A 27,855-nucleotide genomic window follows, 5' to 3' on the forward strand; every position below is an offset into this window, starting at 1 on the left:
GTTTTCCTCATTTTGTTGTGTTTTTAAAGGATTTGTTTTTTTTCATCGTTGGTATCAAATGGCATTTTAAATCTGTGTTGTCTGTAAAGCTGATTAGACTGTGCGTAAGTAAGAAGCTTTGAATAAGCTTGTTTTTATATCCTCCCTAAGGATAAAATTTTCCACCAAACCCTATAAAATGCGATCCCATTTGGATGAAATATTGGAGATAAATGAGTTTCCTTCCTCATCGTCTTCTTCTGGTCTAGACATTGATTAAAATTAGACTAGAAGTTGCTCACCATTTCTTACCATTTAAAAACCCTAGCTTATTCGTGCTTTTTTATTTAAAAGAGCCCCATTCAATGTTTGTTTTTTCCTCTCTAGGCTAAAAAAAATCTTTCCGTTTAGTTCGTGCCGTATTAAAATTAGAACCTCCCGTTTTTCCCTGTGGAGTAAAAACAAAGGAATTAAGTGTGACGTATTGAAGAAAGTACGTGCTTTAAAAGCTAGCAGGTTGAAATAATTGCCCAATTGAATTGGAAATGTAGCGGAAAAATCCCAGTTTGATGCAAAAAATAGTAAACTACAGCGCGTGATTGAAAAAATTTATCCTTAAATCATGCCTTTGAACGTTAGTTCAGACAGAAAAAAATGCTAAAAAGTTTGTCAATAGATATGATAGCAAGCCGTACTGGTTTCTCTGACTAGACTATTGTCTACAATGCCTCATATACATGCTTTTATGTTGCATGTACTGTTTTTAAATTGGCGATTTTTTTTTACAGTTAGCGCATTTATTTTAAGCCATGCGGGTTCACGTTGCCTGGAAATTAAAATGGAAATTTAAAGAAAAAAGAGGAAATGTTAATTCATGCAGATACTTTTTATGGTGCTACATGTGCAATCATTTGGCCCATTAAGAAATGCCGACGTGACGTTGCCTGACCTTTTCAAAGGAATTGGGAAATAAGGATATAACAACACCTTTCCCGTTGTTTACGTCCCTTGCCAGTCGGTACTGAAATTGAAAGGGCCTCTTTATTTGAGAATGCATATTTTTACTACTCTCTCTCTCTCTCTCTCTCTCTGACTCATGTGACATGTCCGTATCTTTCCACTACTTCAAGGTCTAGCGGGTAGTGTGACGATGCAAAATGGGAAAAGTGAACGTAAGCACGCCTGGAGATGAGGGAAGTGACGCTTTCACTCGTCCCATTGAAAGTGCATCTAATTAGCACTTCCCATTGACTTCGCTTACCTGGATATTTTTTCAAAAATACAATCCTCATCTGTTTCAGCGGAACTTTCAAAGCTTCAAAGTCCGATTTAAAAAAGCGAATCAAAAGTGAATCAAAATGAATGAATCTAACAGAAAATAAGCGCAAGTACCAATTCAGAAGCCCATAAAAATGAATCGTCGCTTTTTATACCATGAATAGCCCTATCAAAATAACTTTTGCAACACTTATTTGATTCAGCTATTTTTACGAGCCAATATAGTTGTAAAACCGTTCTTTTATGACTTAGATCAAAGAGTTCTTCTATGTTATCAATATCATTAATATACTCATGAACAAAAACATGAAAGGCGGCATATTTAAAAAAAAAATTGAACACGCAGATGCTGGAAAGGATCTTAGTATTTGCAAATAAAACAGACTATTTAATTTATATATATTTGGATTTCCCGTTATAATAGAAAAACAGTCAAGGTCTTCAGTTACTAAAGTCACTTGTTCTTGATCAAAGCAACAGCGATTTATCAACTTTAATGAGGACGAGCGCTGAGCAAGGCTGCTCAAAAATTAATTTTTAATTGAAAAATTAAATTTCAGCGAAAAATCAATTAACGGAAATGGAGAAAACTAAAAATCCATTAATGGCCATTATGGCCATTAATGGCGTTTAGTTCAAATGTTTCTCAGTTTTCTTCTTGAAGAGCGTAATTGACGGTTTCAACATTCCACATTCGTGCATTGGCTTTGAGAAAGAGCTGTTCTTCGAGATGTAAAGGGGTTATTGATTGCCGCAGGTCACCCAGAGAATACCCAGCTGCGCTGAAAAATCTTTTAATACGGTTCGAGGTCGGCTCCAAAAATTTGCAACTCATGTACTCCGTCGCAGTTGTCTTTGCACGCTTGCTCTCCAAAACGCGTGTTGCAAAATCCGACGAACTGGCACTCACAGAAGGCAAAACAGCTGTACAGCTCCTCAGAGATTGACACTCCTCTTTCTCTCTGATTGTCAAGTTTGCCTCATTCTTGTCCAAAATCTTGATAACACCATTTTCAAAGTTTGGGCTGGCGATAATTGAAGCGTTTGGCGCAAGATATTTCATGTCCATGTCCAACTCGGGAACACGGTTCACGACTTCGTCAAAAAGAAGTCTGGTCGATGATAAGTCGATAGATTCCCGCTGTAGAGCTAAAGTTACTGAATCGAGAACTTTCATGTTTTCGTGAACTTCCAACACTTTCTGGTTTTCCCGAGCATTGAGCAACGAATCAAGTAATGTCGGTTCACTCGAAAAATGCTGTTCGAGTATTTGTTTTAACTCCAAGTACCTTGAAACCATTTCGTAAGAACTGCTCCATCTGGTAACGTTTTACAGATTAAACACACCACTTTTGACATGTTTTTGCCAAACATTGTCAGAAGATAATTCAAGTAATCCAGGTGCTCGGAAGCCGACATGGAAGTTTCAACTAGAAGTGATGACAGAAACAAACCCAGCAAAGGCGTCAATTTGATTCTCCGACGGATATAATTTTTTCTGGTAATTCGGATGAGCAGACTTAACGTGATTTAGTAAGTTGGTATAACCCTTGTTTTTCGTCTGTTTGATAACTTTTCCACATACACATTTCCGTGTGTCATCGCTCAAGACAGCAAAATAATGGTTAACGATTCGCTTGCTGGAAGCAGAATTGGGCGGCATGACTTGCTGGAACCGCGTTGTAAAACAATCTGCCGTCAGCTGCTCAGCTCACTTTGTTTGCTCCTTTGTTTGCTCACTTTGTTTGCACTTTGTTTGGATTCTCACTGTCCACCGCACAAAACATCTTTCTCTGAAATAACGGAAATGGCCTTTAATTTTTTGAATTAAAACTCCATTAATGCCATTTTGAATATTAAAAAATCCATTAATGGCCGTTAATTTTTCCCCCCATTAATTTTTGAACAGCCTTGGCGCTGAGGAAGTGGCTTAGTCTCCGCCTTTCAGTCGAAGTTTTGAGGCCCACCATGATTAGTGCGAGCGAAGCAACAAATCTCAGTCGAGAAAATTAACCAGAAAAATAGCATTAGTTCGTAATAGGGGATACAGCTAGCCATTCTCCCTTAAAAAAAACTGAACAGCTCATATGTTCAGGCGTGGATTTACAGTGAGGGGGCGGACGTCCCCCCTCCCTCAATTCGAACCGCTCACCAACCAAAGGGTCAACCTAAAAGAAGTTGACAACAGTTTTTGAAAATCCGCCCTTTAGATAATCCTAGATCCGCCCCCTGCTTATATTGATCCTTTCCTTTGTGGCTAAATGGTTTTAATTAATTTCTTTAAAATTAGTATATGCAATTTTTTGAATGGTATGTTTGAGCCCATACATGCCTGAAGTTAGCGCAAATACGTCTTTTTTTTCATTCGTGGCTCAAGAAAAAACTTTACCTCTTGAAAAAGTTTTTATTGTTTTACAATAATCCAGGCACCTTTGTTACCACTATTACTTGAACGTTTTATCTTTCTTAATGAGCTAACTTGCTTTGAGTTGAACAAATGGCATTGTAGGTTGAGCATTCTCTTTTTTTATTTTATTATTTACCAGAATTAACAAGACAGCTTAGCTTGAGCTGTACAATGATAGATCCAAGAGCATTGAAGTTTGCTTGTTTGTCATTTTATATGCAAGCTTTAGAAAGCGTTTTTTTTGGAACGGGTGACACATAATTAATCAGAAAAACGTGCAAAATTTGCTTTTTAGAACACCTGTCTTTCCCTGATTGAAGTAAAGAAATCGGTCTGAAAATATCATACAGACTAGAAAGTGGATTGTATTATTCATACTCTGTGATTTATAGTGCGTCGATTTGGACTGTATTTAGTCTGGTTTTTGAGAATTGTTTCCATAACAAGCTAGGTGCACTCTTTGTACTCTGAATTTACATGGCGTCTAGCACAAGAATGAGACTTCTCGGAAGAAAATTTTAAAAAATTCGTGCTGGTGACTGTTTTTCGGAATATTGATTTTTTTTAGTTGCGCAAAAGATTGCAGCAATGAGTTTTATTCGGTCCGTACACTAATCCAAAATGGCCCTTCAAACTCGTAGAAATGAAACAAACTTGACCGGAAATCATGATATTGTTCTGTTTCAGGAAACACGAGTGTGTAGTGGCGGAGACTAAGTTCAAACTGAACCCTGATCTGTTCCACATTCAGAGACAGTTCTCAAATCAGAGCCACGTCTCATCCCAAGCCATTCTGGGCAACGGAGGACTCCTGCCTCCCCCCAACTTCCAGCCCCCCTCTCCGCCCATCAAGGTGGACCCATACAGTCTGGAGGTGGAGTGTGCGAATGGAGGAGGACCTTTGGGGGAGCAGCAGGAAGAAACCAGTTGCCCCCCGTGTTGCATGGGCGCAAAGGCGAAGACTAAGGTGGGTTATCGGTTTTTTAATCAGTTCATTACACAAGCGGACTAGTGGGATATTACAAAGTCCAGACGTAGTTCAGGGATAACGTAGTTCAGACTCTTATATAGGTCGCGATGATGTTTTTAAGGAAACGTCATAAAATTTGTTCAGGCTCTAATTCTTTTTTTGTTGCGTTTGACTTTTGGTTTATTTTTGAGTTCAGTTCATGTCCTTTGTTAAAAGGAAGGCAAACTTTACTCTCGAACAGATGGTCATCGACTTCTAGGTTCGAAAAAAGAATTTGATTTTCAGATTCCAGCAAAAAAATAGCTATTGATCCAGTCTTTTCAAATTGGGCCAATTTTATTGAAAAAGTGGCAAGCATAAATTGTTCTAGAAATTCAAGGATATTCAAGTGAATTGAAATTCAAGTCTTTGAAATTCGTAAGTTGAGAGAGTGCGCATTTATTTGGTGGAACTTTTGTGGCTATAGCATTATATCTAGTTGTTCCGACTTTCGATACGAAAGTAACGGAATATTTGTGCTCGGGGTGGGTTTTTTTTCTTCAGACAAATTTCAACTTTTTAACTAGCCATTTTTGACGGAATTTTTTTATATCATTCGAAAGGTATTGTGTCCTGAGCTCAAATTTGAAAAGATATTTTACCTGTGATCTTTTTTTGTAAAGTTACGGGGGTTTAAAGATTGCCATTTTGGTCAAATTTGCCAATTTAGGACAATTAACGCGCAATATATTTCGCGCTATTAACGCGTAAGCGGAGAGTTAATCAGTCTTAGAAATCGTTCCAAATTGGTTAAAAGAAGCTTATTTGCCATAATTGGTTTGTTACAAGGAGCGAAATCTATCCTTTTGTACTTTATATGGCGTGTGGGGGGATGATTTTCATAAAATATTTCACATTTTAGAAAAAAAAATTTCTTTTGTTTTATTTCATTGAATTTTTTAATGTTATTACTGCTCCATAAACCTTAAAAGGCAGTCGGAATGTTCAGGGCTTTGCCCTGATACGAGCAGTCTTGTTTATTTTTGTTGCATCAGCATTAATCTCGGTATCTGGTTTATTGGTGGCTAGTTTTTACAGTTTAACAAGTGCCCTTGGAGAAGATGCTAGGGCGTGAGACTCGTAATTCTTATGTCGTGGGTTGGGTTTCGTTACATATCAGATTGTTTTTAACTAGTTTTATCTTTCTTTTTTAAGTGTAAAAGAACGAAGTGATTTTCATTTAAATAGATCTTGATGATTTTTTTTGGTTGTTTTTCAGGAAAAACTTTAATTTTTTTTCACGCGGTTTGAGTTATGATATCTATTTAAATTCTCTGCATTTCTTTTTTTAAATGGAAAACTTTCATATCGAAAAGCAGTAGTAAAAAAGGCAAGACAAACTTATCTAGTTTCTAGTTTTAAAATGGACTTCAACTTTCTGAATTCCAAGCGGAATAAAAAAAGTTACCTACTGGTTCCCCGTTTTCTCTAAATTGGATAACTTTAAGAAAAAAGTGAGCTCTTTTCCAGTTTCCCCCCTTCCCCTTTCAAATTCAATTTTGAATAGTCTATTTAACGTTGTCATAATGCAATGAAATTTGGCGTGGTGAACATATCGACAATACTGAACAGATTTGTTTTTCGTACTTAACAGCGTAACATCACGCGTTTAGCCGTAATAACACGTAAAACAAACATAAAACTCGGTATTTTGAAAGGGGGAACTGGAAAAGAGCCATAAAGTGTTTGAAATTTGAAGAGCTTCAACGTTATATATTTTCTTGAAGTTTGTATATTGAAAAATGTTCAAAAACTTCCAATCAACTTATTTTCGATTTCTTATGTTGCATGATTGGTACATTTTGATATGTGCATGGTTAATAAAAAAAGTTACTAAGATACCAACTTTTATTCAGATAAACTTTTTCATAATCTCTTAAAGAAGAAAATATCATCGAAACTCCAGATTGCGCTCTTGCAGAACAAATATACATTTTAATTTGAGTTGTAAGATTGATGTGATAATGTTGTGTGGCGGTGCATTTAGGTGATGAGTGCTAGGCAGATGGTGAGTGTGATGGTGATTGTACTGATTCTATCCTTCGTCCGGGGTATCGTGTTCGCCAGTGTGCTCAAGTACTCCAAGTGTGCCATAGACGACGGTACCATGTTCCCCACCTGCGAACCAGGTAAACAACACGAACAGCAAACAAACAAATTCATGCATTCAATCTTAATTTGATGTTCAAATTGGACCACGTTGAGCCGAATTGAGCCCTCCACTTACAAAAAAGTGAGAATTGAGCTGGTACTTTGCCTATAGCGCCAATGTTGAAACTTAAATTAATTAGAGAATATTTGTTGGAGGAGGGGATTTAAGTTGATCTCGGATCTACTTAACAATCTTCCCCCCCCCCCCCTCCCACCCCCCCCTACGATACCTACTTAAGAATCTCCACCCCTATAAATAAGTACAGTAAATTAGCACTGAGCTTTCTATTGAGAATTCTAACTTTGCTGCATTCTGATTGGTCGCAAAATCGACCATTTTGATCAACTTAACAATCTCGCCTTTCTTGAAAGGTGTGGAGATTGTTAAGTAGATCCTTGATCTCTAATGATCAGCATATGGATACTTTTTTGTCCCAAATATACCACCTACTGGAAGTCAGCTTATATCTGACACATTCTTTTTTTTTCATGATAATATTCCCATGATAGTAATCCAGGGCAGAAGTCAGGTCGAGAAGCGTCTGCGTAATGCTATATAATAGCGCTCATAATTGATAGACCGCTTGACCTCAGAAATATCAAGAAGAAACAAAACAGAACTTCCAGCATATATAATATGATCGGCTAATTGAGCAAACTATGGGCCCAAAACAACTGGCTTCTATTGTCAAGAAAGATACTCAAGAAAACACTAAAGAAAAGGAAATAGAAAAATAGATTGTTTTCTCAGTACGCAACATAATTACCCGGTCTGGATGATTTTGGGTTTTTTCAATTGTCGCGAGCTTAAAAAGTCCAGGGAAAAACTGTGGTCAGTTGATGTTTGAAATGCTGCTAAAATGACTCTTATTGATCCTTAGACAACAAATGACCCTAAAGAGACAACCTAGCATCGAATTATTCGGATGAAAAAATATCTGGGGCAGAAATTAGTTGCTTATAAATAAAAGAAAATTGAATGAATTAGTTAATAAAAAATTGTGAGCGAATCACTGATATCTGAAATACTTTAATTGAGGCTGTGTTATTAAAACAATTGCATGCACGCGGCAAAAAGCATGCAAAAACTTGGCAATATAAGAGATTGAAAAACTAATAAGCTGATCGGCTTATTGTTTTTCCTCATCTGATTCAAGTAATTCAGATCAAAACAACCACTAATCTTTCTTAAACTAAAAAAAGACTGCTCGTATCAGGGCGAAGCCCTGAATGTTCCGACTGCCTTTTAAGGTCTATGGAGCAGTAATAACATGAAAAATTTAATTGTTATAAAACAAAATTAAAAAATTTGAAAAAAAAACTGAATTTTTTGTGAAAACCTCCCCCACACGTCATATTAAGTAGAAAGTGATAGATTTTGCTCCTATTAACAAATCAATTATGGCATATAAGCTTCCTTGAACCAATTTGGAACGATTTCTAAGACGGAATAAATCTCGCTTACGCGTTAACAGCGCGAAATAAATCGCGCGTCAATTGTCCCAAAATGGCAATCTTTAAACCCCCATAATTTTACGAAAAATGGTCACAGGTGAAATAACTATTCGAATTTCAGCTCACAACAACAATAGCTTTCGAATGATATAAAAAATTCCGTCAATGATGGCTAGTTAAAAAGTCGAAATTTGTCTGAAGAAAAAAAACCAACCGCGAGCACAATTATTCTGCTACTTTCGTTACGAAAGTCGGAACAATAAAATAAAAACCAGGACATGCATTGTTAATTCGATACTCAATTAGGTCAAATAGGGCTTCAAAAATTACTCATTCCAAACGTATCGTTGGGTCTCTGGGTTGCTCATTAATTTTTGAGTAACATTCTAACCGGGCGTCGTTCTGAATTTGACCGGTGGCTTTTGATCATTATTTGGGATTTTTTGAAGTGTGCATAATCAATAAGATTCAAGGCTTCGCTCGTTCTTTTGCAATCAAGTTTGCAGTTATGCGTGATTGAACAACCTATTAGATAGAATTCGTTCACAGCACAGGTTAATTCGTAAACTCAACTCAGCTACTGCACTTGTTCTAATCAAGACATTAAACATTTAGTGTTTCGAACATTGAGCTGAATTAGTCACCCAAGTAATAAGAAAGGGGACCTGGTTTGAATCTGGACTGACTTAGTTATGATTTATGAATTCACGGTGTTATAAGTTGGCGACTTGGTTTGTAGTGTTATCAATAAAAACAGCCGAAATCTGCTGGAATGAGTTATAGCTCTGTTGTTAAATCTAGGGTGGTGGGCCATAAATTCTTTCTTTCCTTGCTTCAGTGAACGGAAAACCCGTGAAGCTTGCATGTGATTAGCACTAATATTAAGTTTCAAGTTATCCTTCGAAAAATGTTTTTTTTTCTTAAGCTAAAAAATATTTGTTCATAACTTTCTAGACAGCTTGAGTTGTGACTGCGTATTTTTCTTACTCTTTTCACATATTTCTTTTTCAAAATTGAACTTTTTGTGATTTCGGTGTTTTAGATGTCACAATGTTATTTTTTAATAATTCATCATGTTTGTATTTTTATCCCGCTTTGAAAGTTTGAACCAGGCTCTGTCACACTTAAAAATGACAACTGAATTTTTAATTACTCTTCGTTAACAGTGAACCGGGAGAGCAATATCCGTTTTCTCCTCTGTTTTTTCCAACAGAAGAATGGTATTTAATAACACAAATTTATTGAATTTCTCCCACTTTCCGTGGAAATCATTACAACCATGTATATTTGCATGTTTTGTTCTTTGAGGCTCTGCCTTGCACACATACTAAGTGGTATTCAGAAAGGAGGTCAGCACGTGATGTTGATACAGCTTGAAAAAAGAACGTAAAATAACACAAAGACGCAACGATAAGTTGAAAGTATACGAGATGAGATGTATGAAGTAATAATTACGTGTGTTCGCTAGCAGTTATACTATACTACTAGTACTTGACATTTTTGCGTCCGAATGCACGGCATTTGTGTGATGTTTTTTTTTAATTTGTCGTCTTAAAAACAAACTAGAATGTGCTCTTTTTTTCTATCAATCATGTTAGATATAAACTGTGTCCTTTTCTGAAACAAAAGTGAAAACCATTCCTGGATATGTGTCAAAAATATAATATCCAACATGTACACAAAATATATATTTTTCTAATGAAAACGTTCCTAGATTTGGCGTGTTTTTACGTCAATTGTTTGTAAATGTAACGATGTAATCTAACCTACTGTTGTAAAACATCGCATAAGCTCATTTGTTATGCAGAATACATGTAAATTTGCATCATTACTTTTCAGAGCAATTCCGTAGTGCAAATAAAAAATTGTGACCTGGAGATTGCATTTGTTTACTGTTTTAGGGCCTATTTTATCCCAATGCTAATTACAGTCATTCTGTTGCCTCAAGTGTGTTTAAAAAACAGCGTGAATCAACTGTGAATCAGATTTGAAATATGTTTATTTTCCCTCCAGCTCCTTGAAGTGTGAAATGATCTTCCTTCGAATGACAGGGATCTTCCTTCAACGGACGCGCGATACCTTTGTTTAAAAAAAAACTTTATGCCGCTGGAAAGTATGATAACAGCGATAAGATTTAGTTGCCATTCGCTTGATTTTCGCTAATAGGTAACATGCAAAATATAAAGTGATTATATACCGATGTTTTTTTTTCTTGGTTTGAATCTGTGATGGCTCGCTCGAAGAAAAATTGAAAGTTTTGTTTATTGATTGTTCAATATTTGTGATAGACAATTTCTTATCGATGAATTGCAAGTTTTGCTCATTTCTTATCAGATATAGGTAGGAAATGGGTGGTATCTGATGAATTAGTCCCCAATGAAACCGGATTGTCACTTAATATAATAAACAAATCTGAAGTTACTCAATGGTGCCGAGGCATATATTTTATCTGTTTTATGAACCTGAATTGTTCGTGAAAAGGAAGTCCAGAACACTTTATTGGTTCTAAATAGAGTCGTTTTGAAACTTCATTTTCTTGTATTGTAATCACTAGCCACAACTTGATAAAAGTATCATCAGACAGCAAAATTTGCATAAGGTCGCCAAAATTTATCAGCACCATTTCATAGAGACCGCCCGGATCAAATGAGCAATCCCCCCCCCCCGTAATGACCAATTGAGCTATCTCCCCCCCCCCAGCAAAAACGAATAAACTCTTCAAAACGACGTCAGCAAACGGAAGTAGATGGATGTTTTGTTTATAGCACGCAATCATTTGACCGACTGAAGTTTTTTTTTTGAAAAAAAAACTTAATTTATGAAAAAAAATTTTTTTTTGCAAATTTTTGTATAGGCGACCATAGCCTCATCGAGGAAAGCGATTTACCAGGGTTGGTGCTCTAGCCTTGTATCTGAATAGCAAAAACGGTTCTACGCAGCACCTTAATATTGTACGCAAAAGCTTTTTGTCCTTTTAATTTGATTCATTGATTCTTTTTTCTATTTGAATGAAACTTTTGAGCTTTGATATTGTAAATTTTGGCTTTCCACAGTCGTTGGAAAATATGGTTTATGATTTCATGTCATTCAAACTATTTTCAAGTGGTTATAAACATGTCTCAAGTACCTATTGAGCTATCTCCCCCCCACGCGAGAATGGGGGGGGGGGGAGAGATTGCTCAATTGATCCGACCGCCCGAACCTTTGCCATCAAGTATAGAAATTAAATTGTTCATGTTTTTGGGCGTCACGAACGCACGTTCATAATGGTTTATTGATTTACCTCTCTCTTATACAAACTGCGGGCCTGGAGATTTTGACCTCTGGTTTAATTAAAGTGGGTTTGTTTTTCCGAATAATCATTTTCACAGTTTTCGCACTTCATAGTCTCATCTATAAAATCAGTTCTACCACTGCCAGTCAACTGCGCATTCAACCAGCCAATCTGTCAGTCAGGTGTCAAAACTAACAATATTCACGCACGCAGAACATGATTGACAGGCGAAAATTAATCTAGATTAAAGTCGCCATGCAGTGTGCTGGTAATGTTCCGTAACATATGTAATGGTAGGTATGCATATAAGTGGGCTGTTGAAAGGTGACTACCCTGGTGTATTTTACCTATTTTTGATTGCCTCCAAGGGTCTAGTACCAACTTAAATTCTAAAAAAAACACCTGAAAAGTGATCGCAACATTCTGAATATTTAAGAATTTTAAACAACTGAATTTTTGTTCCGACCATTTGAAAAATGCGGAATAACTTTGTAATCGGGTGTTTTAGTATTTTTTCTTTTTTCACGCAACCACAAATAATCATCGGAATGCGTCGAGTGGCATGTCATATAAAAGCTCTTTCAGCTGTAATTTGAACATCAAGAAAAATTCTAATAATGCCTGTCGAGAAAAACCGTTTTGAAATTATTGGCCTAATTTTGATCTAATAAGGTGAGCGTGCATGCTTACAATAGTTTATTTCTGCTTATTTCAAGACGTAAAAACTTAGTTTTACTCGAGTAAAGTTAGTTTTTGGAGTTTTTTTAAGCGAAATTTTAGGAATCAAAAACTTCTTTAATAATTTTTTTTTCTACGATTTGTTTTTCGTTTTTCTAGTCATTTTTCGATGAAAACTGTTTTTTAATTGGCCTATTTTACTATGACTGTAAGGTGTGCCTAAGTTCGCTTGTTTTGATCAGATCTTTTTTATCACACCAAGCAGAAAAACGACACTAATTTGAAGTTTTTTTTTGTATTATAAGACTATGTTCGGAACATTCTGTGCTACTCGCACAGAAACCGGCTATCCTTGTAACAGTGACCTTCGGTGAGAAACAGTCGGTTAAAAACTGCTCTTTTTTTGCTTGCCACAAATTTAAAACATTGCACACTTATTCAATGGCGAATCTCAATACTTTATTCGATAAAATGAAAGATACAGAAAGTATTGATCCTAAATTGAAAGACCTATTACAAGGGCTAATTGAGAATATAAATAGTAAGGTTGATATCATTGTTGGATTGCAGAATCGGGTGCATTTTCTAGAGAATAAGATTAATGAAATGGAAAGATATAGTTCAAAAGATTGTGCTATTTTGCAAAATTTACCTTTACGTTCCGGAAATTTTACCCAAGATGTCCTGGCCTTTTTAATGATGTTATGGGCGTGGAGGTGAATAGCTATGACCTGAAGGCATGCCATCCCCTCGAGCCTGTGAGTCAAAACCAAAAATGTATGGTTAAAGTGAAATTTTTCTACTTTGATGCAAAAAAAACAAAATTTATGGCAGAAAAAGTTATTATAGAATTTTTGCACCCTGTAAATAAGCAACCAGTGTATATAACAGAGAGACTTACTCAGCGCGATTTAGAGCTTCCTGATAATTCTCGGGGTTTGGTAATGCACACAGTTACTTATAATTGTGCTCCTCAAGTTTTCGTTTCGAAAGCAGATGGTGGATTTCGAAGGCACAAATTAGTTGATATGAAGGATGCTAATCAAATTTTCAAAAATAAGAATCCAATGATGGCAAGACTGGCAAATAATGTTAGAAATCAGAATCCTCGAGTGGTACAAAATAATCAAAAAACAACGTTTCTCGCCCTCCTATTGTTTCAGTGAGGAAACGTGACAGAGAAATAACCCCGAATAATGTGGAAAGAAATCAACTGATTGATGAATTGTACAGGAGGCTATCGGATCCCGTCAAATTGGTCTAATCTGTGGAATCACTTCAAAGAGATTCTCCACAGTCCAAATTCGTCAACAACGGAAATAATACTAATGAAAATGATTTTGATTAGTGGCAAAAGCATTTCAACTCTATTTACAGTTTTTTTGCTGTAAATCTTTTGTTTTATTTTAGAAAAAAATCTTTTGCCAGATATGACTGACCTGACAACAACGCAAACAGCATTTTCCCTAAATGTTCAATCCATAAGAGCCCATCATGACCAATTATCAGTTTTAATTGAATCCTTTGACAACAAGCCTGCATTAATCGGACTGACTGAAACATGGCTCTCTGAGAATGATCCTATTGGCATTTTTAACTTAGAAGGCTATGACAATATTGTTTGTGCAAACCGCGTAAACGCTAGAGGTGGGGGCGTTGCAGCTTTCCTTAAAACTGGCCTACTAAAGTTATTTTAAAGTACCAGTCAGTTTGGAGCACATCGTTATCAAAATGTGTTTTGTCGATCACCCTCCACTAAATGTTTGCATAATAAATCGTCCACCAAATCTCGAACTAGATCTTTTTTTTGAACTTATTTGAAGATTTTTTGCTTGAAATGAAAGCATTAAGTAGTGAAATTTTGCTAATGGGTGATTTAAATGTCGATATTATAGGTAGCCAGCGCAACTTAATTCACTATAAAAATCTTCTGCTTTCTTTTAATTTAGAAATTCAAATTATCAAGCCAACTAGAGTCATTAATATATCAAGTACATGCATTGACCATATAATTGCGGCGGAGTGAACTCAGATAACAACAATAAATTGTACTATTAGTGACCATTATGGACTTAAATGTGACCTAAAATTTATTTCAGAAAGCAAAACGTGGATTCTTTTCAATCGGATTTCAACTATAATTTACTACTGAAGGATGATTATTGTTTAAAGTTTTTGTTTTTGCTAAATAAACGATTGAACAAAATTGATGGTGATGATCCTAACCTTTACATCATTGAAATGACCCAAATCTTGATTCATGAATTTTCAAAGTATTGCCCAAAAAAATCCGAAAAAAGAATAAAAACAACCACCCATGCATTAATCTGAAAATTAAGAGAAGGATGAATAACCAAATTATACAAAAAATGGGTTCAGACACAGAAATAATTGAAAACAGAAATAATTTCACCTCATGTAGGAACAATGTTATTAGGGCTATAAGGGAGAGTAAACGCCGGTACTATGATAACATGATAACGAGGAAGAAGAACTCGTCCGGATTTTTGGATGCTTTTAATCATTTCTGTGGTAAAAAAAATGTGAATACTGCTTCGTTCGATGTTAATGTTTTCAATGAACACTTTGCTACTAATGGAGAAAAACTAACAGAAAACTTCAAACAAAACGTGTAATGATCAAATTTTCCAGTTAATAAAAACACGGTCGTTATGATACCAATCGATATGAAATACTAGAGGAAATTAAAAACTTGAACTATAAAAAATCTACTGGTCATGATGTGATATGTAGTAAAATGGTAAAATTTGCTGCTCCGGTGCTGGCTGAACATTTAGCGCATTTTTTCAATATCTGCTTCAAAAAAGTGTTTTCCTTATTTTCTCGAAATTGCAAAAATTTTAGCATTGCATAAAAATGGCGACAAAACTGAACCCGATAATTACCGTCCAATTAGTTTGTTGTCTTGTATAAGTAAACTTTATGAAAAACTAATTTTCAAGCGCATATTCAATTTTGCCGCTCAAAACAGCTTGATTGATAAGCATCAGTTTGGTTTTCGAAGTAATAATTCCTGTACTCATGCCATTTTGTCCATTACTGACTTTTTTCGCGAATCAATTGATAACAAAAAAATTGGTTACTCCTGCTTTATTGATTTGAAAAAAGCAATTGATACAGTTGATCGGAAAATTTTGCTTGACAATTTTTATCAATATGAGTTCAGAGGAAAAATTCACAAGTTAATGACAAACTATCTTACAGGGAGAAATCAATATGTTTATTCGAATCAATCGGTCTCGAATATGCGAGACTGTACAAAAGGTGTTCCTCAAGGTTCAGTTTTGGGGCCATTTCTGTTCCTTTTATACATAAATGATATGCCGTCGGCCAGCAACGTTAAATTAACATTATTTGCAGATGATACAACGGTAGTTGATGCTCAAAAGTTTGCATCCAAAACGAAATTCCAGACAGAATTAAATAAAATTTGTAATTGGTGCAACAATAACAAACTGCTCATAAATCAAAAGAAGTGCAAAATAATGAAGTTTGGACGGGATAACCTAAATGAAAAATTTTCTTTTGGGAATAATGTACTCGCCAAGCTTTCTGATTTTAGGTATTTAGAAATTCAAATGGACAACAGACTCAAATTTGAAAGTCATATTAATAATGTTTGTGATAAATAAGCTAAATTTAACGGCTTACTATTCAAGGGTAGAAACTATTTCTCGAAAATTGTTCTGGTTAAATTTAATAACTGCTATGCAAAGCCAATCTTTTCCTACGGTTTAATTGCATTTGGTGCAACATCAAAAAGCCTATTAGAAAAAAAATTTGTGATGCAAAAACGTATTTTTAAAACTATTTGTTTCAAGAGAAAATTTGATCATTCCTCATATATCCTACATTCGTTTGAGATTGAAACCGTTTTTGACTTATATTTCAGACAAATATTCCAAGAAACTTTTAATCAACTTCGTGGTAAAACTCCCCGTGAAACTTTTAATTTGGAATCTCTAAAGAATCGTCGGGTTACTCGGGCCTCTGTGGCAAAAACTTTACCAAGCATGAAAACTAGAACACAAATGCAGCGTTCATGGAAAAATGTCTCCTAAGTTTTATAATTTTTTGAAATCAAACGAGCTAATACCAGATAATCTAAACCAATTAACTGAGCATCAATTAAATGGGTATTTCAAAAACTTGTTTTCATTGTTTCTTAAAGATAATGGAGATCTTATAGATTTATTTTATTGAATCATCAAGTCGGATATTATCTCGCAACTTCTGTCATAAGTTTTTTCAATGTCATGCCTCGATAAGCTGCATAGTTTTTTTGCATGATCCTTTGTGGGTTTGATTTGTACTTGCGGTTTTTTGTTTACCTCTCTGTATAATATTACTCTCCTAAATAAACAATCTAATCTGTTCCGTTTTAGATTTCCTTTCTCGGTATTGGCATTTTTTCAAGATACTCTTTTCACTTGAAACGTGTTGTTTATATGGAGTTTTTATCTTGTAGTAATTTTGATTTTATTCACTCTTAAATGGAATTAAATGAATGAGTTCGATTGAAATGTGACACAAAAGATTATCTTCATTGTCAACTTGGTAGCATGACTGCCTTGATAAAGTCATTAAATACGCCTCTGTTCCCAGAACAATCAGACTGCGTAACGTTCGACAACCAAAATACACTAAGAACCCAGCCCTTTGACCCATTTTGGCCGCTCAATTTATAGTTTATTAAAACCCATAAAATTGTCATGCACGTGACTTAAACAATGGTTTTTATAAGCTATAAAACATGCATTTGTTTCAATGACTTCATGATGCTGCTTAACGTGAGTCAAACTAGAGTTGACAAAACGTTTCAATGCTAGCGTAAAAATTTCGAATTTTTTATGACTAAGTAATTGGTAGTTTGATTTGAAAAGGGAGCAGATGGTTCGAAATATGGAAGAAGAGTCACTATCCATTCTACACATTTTGCAAAACTATGCCAGTCAATTTGAATGAAAGTCAAGCTTGCTCTGAAGAGGTTGAATTTGTACGGAATTTTCCTCAAAATTTTCCATGCACAAAGTCAAATTGTGCTCTTGAATAACGGAAATTTTCCTATCAAGCTTGTTACCAATCCGATGAACGATAGTTAAAAGATGAACCATAGTTATATGTTTAAAAAAATTACCAGAAATTCAGGTAATAGAACAAGAATATGCTTAGCTTGACTTGAGTTGATCCAAAGGTTCTTGCCTATACGCTCAATCTGTAATGAGAATAACCTATAGTCTTATTATGGAAGGCTCAAAGTGAAAACATTTATAAACTGTTAATCATTTTGACATTTATTGATGAGCTGTTGTGCTGTTTCAGACAACCTGGACTATAGTGAGCGACTGGGTCTGCTGGTGGGTGATGCGTGTGTGGTGTTTGTGGTGCCAGTGGTACTAGTGTGCTACTACTCCAAGTGTCTCTTCTACAGACTGCACATGCCCTACCATCAGGCACACCTCATCATCGGACACCACGACAGGTCAAAGGTCAGTGCTCAGGTCTCACTTCACACCTATCTCACAACTAAGATTGACTGTCTTTTCCCGCATCTATTTCCCCACATTACACAAACATCAGTTTAGTCATATAGACATTTACTCAATAAGTCCATTTTGGAAAAGCAAATGACCAGGTGTGCAAAATACCAGGCGTGATTACAATAGAACAATGTGAACAATTTTTTTTTGTTAAATATTGATGATCGAGAAAATAGGGTGCACTGCACTGTGCCTGCTCCTTAAGCCTAAAGCAATATATTTCAGCCCCGACAAAGGGCAAAAGCGTAAGGGTCGGTCTTCGCTTATTTGCTTATTGACTATAATTGGTTCATTAAGAGCTCTTTAACCTTAAGTTGCAGAAAAGTTGTAAAATTTAAATGTTTAAGTTGTGTAGTTCAAGCTGTCGTATTTTTTATCAAGTTTGGGGATCAAGTTATCTTTTTAAAATGATCGGAACTTCTTTCTTCTTTTTACATTAATTAGTTCATTAATTTGGCATTTCATAACGGAAAACATCTACTATAATTTAACCATATATGGTGGTCGTGCTACTGAGTTCATAAAAACTCATTCTTAAATTTGATGAAAAGCCAATTCAAGGTCAGTCGGATAAAGCACTTGATTCGTGTATCGTTATCTGACCAAGAAGAACAACAATTCATTCTCAATGTAAAGACCGAATGTTTGCCAAATGGTGGTCGCGCGTGATAACCGGCGACGAGTCTTTTGTGCTTTTGCATGATATCTCCGAAAGTATCGCCAAATATGCCAAAAGAACAGTTTGTTCACATGTACGCTCTATGTAAAACTACATGAAAATGCGTGTTCTAGATGCAGATTATGAAAGCAATAAATCAAAGGCTTGTCGTATTTTTCTCTTATTTTTTCCTGTGCCTGGATTCAGTTTGGTGATATATTTCACACTGTCGCAAAATTGGTCACAATCATTTAAGACTCACAACAGCGTGAAGGTGCGATTTTTTGACGTCATTCTGATTTCCAAAAGGGTACATTCATGTCATAAAAACCATCTGTCTCCTAACTAATATGCTCATTTATGAAGTCACTCGTTCGTAAAACTCACTCAATTGAGGAGAAATTTTTCGTACGAAGTACTTAATTGAGACTAAATTTTTTAAAAAGCATTGAATTGGAACAAAGGAATCAAACAGATGGCTGGTACATTTTAATGTCACGTATTCTTAACTCAGAATTTTAATATATCTATGTTTTTTCTAAAATCCAGGGCTGTGACATTTTCATTGCATTGGCGTTTATATGAACGTAGTTATACAGCAAAAATGATAAAAGCAGACTGTATTTTTGAATCAATTAAAGCGAGCTAACCAACAGTTTGTTGTCAGCCAAAAACGTCGTTATTTAATGCCTTTGGATTGTGGAACATTGCCCGAAGTGCAAAAATTGTGATGCTTTTCCCCCAAGCTCTGCCATAAGATTTTAAACAGATATTAGTAGCAACATGAGATTTGTAGCAACCTGACCTGAAGCTTAAAATTCTGACTCAGTCAATGGAATCATTAAATTTATATAATCTATTTCTGTTATATATTTAAATGCGAGCATCACTATTTTTGCATGTTTAACGAAAGAATTTTTGCGTGTTTAAGCTATGTATATTGCAATGGTTAAGATTTTTTCGATTTTCCATTTTGAATTCGGTGTTTATTTCACCGAGTTTAAAATAAGCAACCTAATATTGGGATGTTGTCAGGGTTCCCCAGGGGTTGCGAATTTGGCCGCATGAATGCTCCACTTATGAATGCTCAAATTTTCTTAGCTTACGAGTTACGACAATTTTTGTTATTTTTCGGAAAACTCAAATTAAAAAGTAATTCACAAAATTGAAATTCCCCAACCGATAGTTGGGTGTTGTCAGATTACTCTGAAAGATGCCATTTTACCTCCATATATGACTGCTCAAATCCTTGTAATTTTGAGATATGACGTGTCATGATTTCTTTTTAATTTTTCAGAAGCCGTTATTTTAAAAAGTTTCAGAAAAATTTGAAATTTCCAACCCTGTAGTTGGGTTCTGAGAGGGTACTCTCAGGAGTTCCAAGTTAAAAATTTTGCGTCCAAATGAGATTACTTAAATGCTATTAGTTTCCGAGATGTGACGTTTATGTTTTTTTAATGTTAAAGAAATTAGATATAAAAACTTTCTCAAAATTTGAAGTTTCCATCTCTATAGTAAACTTTTGTCAGGGTACTCCCAGGGGTTGCAATTTTTTTCTCAAAATATGACTGCTCAAATTATTGTAGTTTTCGAGATATGAGGTTTTTTGTAGTTTTTTCAAAAGTTTTCAGAGAACTTCAATTTAATTTTTTAAAATTTTAAAATGTTGTTGGGCGTCGTAAAAGTACTCTCAGGGGTACAGAATCTTGCCTCAATATTTGACTGCTCAAATTTTTGAAATTCTCCAGACATGATTTTTTGTGATTTTTTCAAAAGTTTTTCAGAACATTTAAATTAAATTTTCTTCAAAATTTGAAATTCCTAACCCTGTAGTTGGGGGCTTTCAGAGTATTCTCCGAAAGGGTTGCTAATCTTACCTTTAAATAGTACTGCTCAAATGTTTGTAGTTTTCGAGATATGACGTTTCTTATGGTTTTTAAAAAAAAAAGAAGTTACAAAACCTAAATTTGAAGTTTCAAAATATGAAATTTCCAACGTTGTAGTTGGGTGGTGTGAGATTACTCTCATGAGCCGCAAATCTTGCGTCAGAATGCGACTGCTCATTTACTTGAAGTTTCCGAGATGTGACATTTTTTATGTAATTTAAAAGTTTCACGAAGTTCTATGGTTTTTCAAAATTTGAATAAAAAATTCGATAAAAAAAACTTAACAAAATTTGAAAATACCAACCTTGTAAATAGGTGATTTCAGAGTACACTCAAAGGATGCATTTCTTATTTCCAATATATGCGTTTTTTATGAGTTGTCAATAATTCGAAGCACCGGAGTTGGATTACACGCTAGTTCTAATCAAGAATGACTCACTCAAAAATATATTTTTTCTAAAATGGGAATAAGTTTCAGTTTTCTGGTTTCAGAAGTTCATCCTGTTGCTGGTGTTGGCCATGATGACCTTCATCTTCCTGCTGCCGGAGAGAGCCCTGTTCATCTTCGTCAAGGTCACCAAGATCCCGTTCGGAATGTCCATGAATGTGTTCATCCGTCTCCTCGTGTATCTCAACTGTGCCTTCAAACCACTCCTGTATGGACTGCTCTACAGGGAGATGTACTACCCGCTCCTCATTCTCGTTCTAGGTCAGGTCATATGTCATAAGTTAAAAACCGCTTTGTAGTACCATTTGTCTGCCAGCCTTACGAGCGTTTTTCACTTTATAAAGCAACATCATATTTCTACCCTTAAATCTCTGAGCTACCCATATTTAACGCCACATGGTTTAAAATGGTCTTTTATCAGTTTAGATAAGATGAAATGGTAAATTTTTCAAAAAAACCAACTATCTGGCTTTTGAGAAATGCATGAAAATTACTTAGTTGTAAAATTTCAATTTAGGCATGAAGGATGCACGAAAGCCGGTGAAGCCTTCCCAGAGGAGCCCCAATCATCCGAGTATGAGCGTGGACGAACCCGAGGACGAGGAGCCCTCCATGACCCAAGAGGAGTACGAAAAACGTTTGGCCGAGGAGGACCCGACCAAACCGTCGCAAGTGATGATCGAAGCGATACGGGAGAAAGTAAAGAAACAAAAAGAGCGGGAAGAAAGAGAAAGAAGTCGTTTGAGTTCAACGTGCAGCAGCAACACTTCTCTTATGTACATGCGACAAGGTTCTGATCAAAGTAACGGAAGTGGTGGAATCTTTTTTGGACCGGGTGGTAAACAGTTTAACAATATGCGAGGACCTATGATACCCTACATGCACCGATCATCCTCATGTAGTGACCCTTATCCTTACATGGGTAGACCTAAGTTGCACAGTGTATCTGGCTCTGACCCTTACTATCAACAGTCGACTCCGAGAAACAATCCCGCTATGTACAACAATTTCTACACCATGGGCCGTGGTGTTGGAAATAACAAGAAACGCAACAATAACCCAAACGCTCCAATTATTCCAAGTATGGCAAACAATGTCCAAGCTGCGGATAAACTTCTGGAAAAAAACCGAAGCACCGAGATACCGTACTTTTCTCAGCAAAATGTCTACAGCACGAGTCCCCGAAAACCGAAGCCGAGAAATGCGAACAGCGAGAGCTTGTCGGCTCACGGATACGACAACATGCCTACATCCCAACGCCTGTCAGTAGGCTCATCGCACAAGCGAAGAGTGGAAAGAAATTCATCCAAGCGAAGCGACGATGGAAGTGAAAAATTAAACACTATTGAAGCTTCGCCGACGTGCGAAAATGGCCCGTCAACGCCTCCAGCGGAAGACCCGAGTGTCGGTCGTCTTGGCGAAGAGCGGTCGTCTTCGAGCTCAAATGGATCGGCTTGCAGTACAGAAGTTACGAACGTATCGGCGATTTCCCTGTCAAGCATGCCGAATGGCTCAACAAATGCGCTGATTCCCGGAAATCATCGGCGGTTGAATTCTGTCGGATCCAATTCAATTCATAGTTCGTCCCCGACGCCGCCCTCGCTTCCTCCGCGGAGTCCGACCGGAGTTTTGATGTTTGAGACTATCAACGAACAATCGCCTTTCGATTTCAGTTCATCAGCAATATGAAAATTGTTATTTAAAACTCTCCTGAACCTAAAAACTACCAAAAACTTCATCATGAAGCCTAAAATTTAGTTTAGAATTGTAAAGCGCGCTGTTTTTACCTTGATACAGATCAATTTCTCTGTCCGAAACTGCAAAAGCAAAAAAACAAAAAAATTAGAAACCGACCCCAATAATATGTTTTAGTTGATATTTTTGAGATAATAATTCTCAAAGTTAGTGCTTAAGTTATCAATGTTCATTGTAGTTTTTAATCTACTTGAGAATCAAAGTGTTGTGTGCATATTGGATTCCATCATGAAATATTCAAAACCTGTTGTTTCGTAAACTAATACAAAGTTGGTCGTAGAATTAGAATGAAAATATTAATAAACATTCGTTTTGTTTCAATACTGTATGATTTGTATTCCTCGAACAATATTGCCCTTTGAAAGGGCACAACTATTTGCATTATTTTTGTTTAAATACTGATATCAAAAGTACAAGGCTAAAACTCTCCGATCTTTTCCTTTTTCAGAAGGAGTTTTAGTCTTGATGAGAATAGTGCCTAAAAAGCTTCAAAAGCAAAAATTGATTGTTTTGTATTTTCAATTCTGTCCATTTTGTATTATTTGAGACAAGGAATTTAATTAATGGCTAGCCTTTCTTTATCACGAGAATTTCGGCAAAGAGAAGTTCGTCAAAACATTAAATGTACTTTTTGGCGAGAAAACAATTATCGAACTTCAATGCTCTCCTTCAGTTATTGAACTTCAATGCAGAAACCCTGCAAGAAATAATGTTGCTGAGGGTTCCAAGAAATTTGTTTTTGCAATTATACACCAGTTTGTGTCTTAACACACCGTCTGTTTGTCACGCTATTCTGTTCAAGCTATTTTGGTCTTAATATTCTGTCTGACCGGAACATTTGCCCACATGTTCTGGCATCCCCCCTCTTCAGGAACGCGACCCAACCTCACTAGCCAAAGGGTCCCACCTTTGGTAGTGTTTAAAGACGTCATTTTGAGCCACTTCTAAAATTTTTCTTAAGACGCTTTTGGCGCCACTATATACTCATTTAAAAAAAACTAAATAAAACCGCAATTTTGGCCTGTGTGTTTTAGACAAGCAAAGCTTGAGTTATAGTATGAACTATTTTTTTTTCAACCTAAATCGCAAATATTGTCGCGACGCAAATGTGTTCGTTTTGAAGGTGTTCATTTTGATCAATAACCAGCTGTTAAGAACAGCCAATGCTAAGGATATTGACAGAGACTATGATATTACAAACAGTACTTTAGCTTCAAGGAATGGATCTGTAGCGTAGAAGCAGTGAAGGAGACCAGCAACAAAATAAAAGGGTTCGAAACTGGGCACGGTCGGATGTTTTTTTTTTGCTGTTTTTCATATACTAGCTAAAATGCGTCCGCTCTATAAATTGAGGCATGTTAGATGTTATTTTTTTTTTCAAATTGATTTTAAATGCTAATTCAACATAACTGGCTCGCGCAGTTAATAATGTAGATTCATAGTTGGCGCGCGTCAATTAAGAAATTTTATAGACTCCATTTTTACTCATTCAATTTTCCCTAGGAGTGTTATCAGTCATATTTTTCCTTCGGTATGCGAATTGCAACTTCGGCTCTGTGTAAATATTTGCCTGGTTTGGGAAATCTTTTCAAAACAGTGTTTCTAGGGTGCTTTAGGAGCTTGGAAACTCAGTTGCATCGACATATAGAAAAAGTTCATCAAAAGTTTTGAATTTTTTTGAATGAAACTCCGAATCTTATCCTCAAGAAAATATCCTAACTCGTCTGGAACAAAAAAGGATCAGTTTACAAATTAAGCATGTTAGAGAGTCACAATGAAAAACCAACTCGGTCAACTTTTTTGTCGAAAAATTAAAGAAAAACAGCACAGAAAAATATAAAAATTGTCTAATTTTTTTCTTCAAATTTCATGGAAGTTTAAAATTTTTTGTTAACGGGAACTAAATTGAAGACTTTTGACTTCTTTTTCTATAATAACTCTACTTGCTTGCTGTACGTGCCTAAAAATGGTTCAAATTTCAAAAAAATTTAAAATCAGTTTTTCTCGACACTCGGACAACGTTTTTCTCGACACTCGGACAACGTTTTTCTCGACTTTCGATTGAAAATTTGTTGACGTCGTTCAAATTAAAGCTGAAAAGACTTTAATGTGATATAAACCCTCTTACCCATTACGATAATTTTTAACCGTTAAGATTTAGATGAACAGCAAAAAAAGGCCAGCTCGCTCGAAATGAGACCAAAAACCAAAAATATCAAACAAATTTTTCTCGAATTTTGAAATACCGTTTGAATAACGACTGAAACGGTTTTAATATGATATATTACCTGACTTTTTCGGATGATTATTTGCGATGACTAATTTAGCGTAGAAAACAAAAAAAAGAAAAAAGAAAAAACTAAAACAAACCCGAATACAAATTTCCTCCCAATTTTCAATGATCGGAACAAATATTTCGAAAAATTGGAACTGAACATAAACACACAGACGAAAAAACGAAGCGGAGCTTCGCAAAACTTGCGATGCAGAACACTCATTGCAGTCCCAATTAGTGAATAGCAAAACAGACTGAAGTCACAAAAATTTCTGAAAAATTATGTTGGAGATATTTACTTAAATTAGGTTGGAAGTAACTTCAAAAATTTTGAAGAAGAAAACATTTTTCTAATGGCTGAAGTTTAAAAGAGACTTTAAAATTTGGAACTCATTTAGCTAGCGGCAACAAGGCGACATAATTTGGGTCAAAAACTGTTGAACCGAAAACAAAACTGTCGCGACGCAAATTTTGTTGCGACAAAATGTGTTCATTTCGGAAGTGTTCTTTTTGATCAAAAACCAGCTATTAAGTACACCCAGTGCTATGTAAATTAGCAAAGATTCTTATAAAACAAATAGTACTTTAATTTCAAGTATCATGATATTCTAGCGTAAGGTAAGGAAGGAGACGTGCAACCAAATGAGAGAGTTCGAACCGGTCGGATGTTTTATTGAACTTTTTGGTATACTAGCTAAAATGTGTCCGCTCTAATTTTTGAGGCATGTTAGATAATAATTTTCTTTCTCAAGATGATTTGTAATGCTAATGCTTCATAAATGGCATAACTGGCTTGCGTATTTAATGTTGTAGTTTCATAGCTAGCGCGCGTCAATTAAGAAATTTTGTAGACTCAATTCTTTTTCACTCAGTTTTTCCCTGTAGCGTTATCGGTCATTTTTTTTCCCTTTGGTATGCGAAGTGCTACTTCGCCGCTGTGTAAAATATTTGCCTAACTTGCCAAGTTTTTTCAAAATAGTGTTTCTACTGTGCTTTAGGAGCTCGGAAACTTAGTTGCGTCGACCTAAAGAAAAAGGACATCAACAGTTTCAAGTTTTTTAAAATCCGCATCTTATCCTCGAGAAATTATCCTAAATGCACGCCTGGACCAATTAAAGATCAGTTTACATACTAGGCATATTATACACGCACAGTGAGAAAAACCGACTCGGTCAACTGTTTTTATCAAAAATTTTAGGAAAAACAGCAAAAAAAAATCATTTCTAATTATTTTCTTCAAATAAAGTTCCTGAAATTTCTAAGTTTTTTGTTAGCAGGATAGCACTAAAAACCGCCAAAACTGTTTTTTACTGGAACTAAACAAAAATTTATGGCTTATTTTTCTATAATAACCTTACTTGCTTGCTTTACCTGCTCAAAATTGGTCTAAAACTCAAATTTCAAACCGGTTTTTCTCGATACTCGGACAAAAAGTTGAACGTTTGTTGACGTCGTTCGAATTCAAACGAAAAGGGTTTTAATAAGATAAATCACTTGACCAATTAAACTGTTTTTTGTAATACCTGATTTTGCGTGTAAAACAAAAAAAAACGAAAAACGAAGCGAAGCTTTGCAACACTTGCAATGTAAAACATTCATTGCGCTACAAAATAGTGAACACTACAATAGGCAGAAGTCACAAAAAAATTCTGATTAATTATGTTGGAGACATTTACTTAAGAAAAAACTTAAGAATAACTTCAAAAATTTTGAGTTTTTTTTTAAAAATCGTGTTTGTAATGACTGAATTTTAAGCAGCCTTTAAAAATTGGAAACCAATTACTTAGTGGCAACGAGGCGACAAACTTTGGGTCAAAATTAGTGAGCCAAAAACGAAACTGTTGTCATAAAAGATTATATATGTTGTCATAAGTTTAAAAATTTTCTAAGACCCAACCAAATTAAAACATCAAATCGTGTACAGGTATAATTTGCCTTCTAAATTTTGCAATAAACGTTGAATAAGTTGATATAACATAAACTAAAACTAGCGAGCGTCAATCAGGAAAACTTGTAGACTCATTTTTTTCCTTCAGTTTCTCCCAGTAGCGTGATCGGTCATATTCTTTCTTCGTTATGCGAAGTGCTATTTCGCCTCTGTGTAAATATTTGCCTGCCATGCGAAATTTCTTCAATACAGTGTTTCTGCGGTGCTTTAGGAGCTCGGAATTTTAGTTGCATCGACCTATAGAAAAAGGACATCACATTTTCAAATTTTCCAAAATCCGCATCTTATCCTCGATAAATTATCCTTAATGCACGGTTTAAATATGAGTTTACATATTAGGCAGTCACCGTGAAAAAAACCGACTCGATCAACTTTTTTTTCAAAAATTCAAGGAAAAAAACAGCAAAAAAATCAAAAATACATCGAATTTTTTTTCTTCAAATTTCCTGAAAGTTTGAAGATTTTTGTTAACAAGATAGCACTAAAACCGTCGAACTTGTTTCTTTAACGGGAATTAAATTGAGCAATTTTGGTTTCTTTTTCTAAAGTAACTCCACTGGCTTGCTTTAAGTGATGAAAATGGGTTCAAAACTCAAGAAATTTCAAATCGGTTTTTCTCGACACTCGGACAGCATTTTCCTCGACACTCGGTTGAACATTTGTTGACGCCGTTCGAATTAAAGCTGAGGCTTTTATAGAATATAAACCCTCTCACCCATTACGATGGTTCCTAAACGTTAAATTTTAAATGAACAGCAAAAAAAGCCAGCGCGCTCGAAATGAGACCAAAAAAAACCAAAAATATCCAACAAGTTTTTCTGAAATTTGGAAATACCGTTTGAATAACAACTGAAACGGTTTTAATATGATATTTTACTTGACTTTTTCAGATGACTCTTTGTGATACTTGATTTTGCGTTCAAAACAAAAAGCAAAGTGAAAAAATTAAAACAAAGCCGAAGACAAAGTTCCTCCCAATTTTCAATGATCGGGACAAGTATTTCGAAAAAATGGAACTGAATATAAACACCAAGACGAAAAAAAACGAAGCGGAACTTCGCAAGACTTGCGATGCAGAACACTCATTGCAGTG

General features: G+C 35.5%; 1 protein-coding gene across 1 annotated transcript in view; it reads left to right on the forward strand.

Moving 5' to 3' along the window:
• LOC134845975 (uncharacterized) overlaps nucleotides 1–23,109 on the forward strand; it is a 41,707-nt gene extending 18,598 nt beyond the window's left edge. The window contains exons 4-8 of the mRNA XM_063863127.1: nucleotides 4,352–4,631; nucleotides 6,661–6,802; nucleotides 17,575–17,741; nucleotides 20,829–21,045; nucleotides 21,302–23,109. Of these exons, the coding sequence (XP_063719197.1) occupies nucleotides 4,352–4,631; nucleotides 6,661–6,802; nucleotides 17,575–17,741; nucleotides 20,829–21,045; nucleotides 21,302–22,473 (1,978 nt within the window). The 3' untranslated portion in view covers nucleotides 22,474–23,109. The remainder of the gene's footprint in view (nucleotides 1–4,351; nucleotides 4,632–6,660; nucleotides 6,803–17,574; nucleotides 17,742–20,828; nucleotides 21,046–21,301) is intronic.
• Nucleotides 23,110–27,855: the final 4,746 nt, after the last annotated feature.

Source organism: Symsagittifera roscoffensis, chromosome 5 (assembly GCF_963678635.1).
Source record: "Symsagittifera roscoffensis chromosome 5, txSymRosc1.1, whole genome shotgun sequence".
Lineage (NCBI taxonomy): Eukaryota > Metazoa > Xenacoelomorpha > Acoela > Convolutidae > Symsagittifera > Symsagittifera roscoffensis.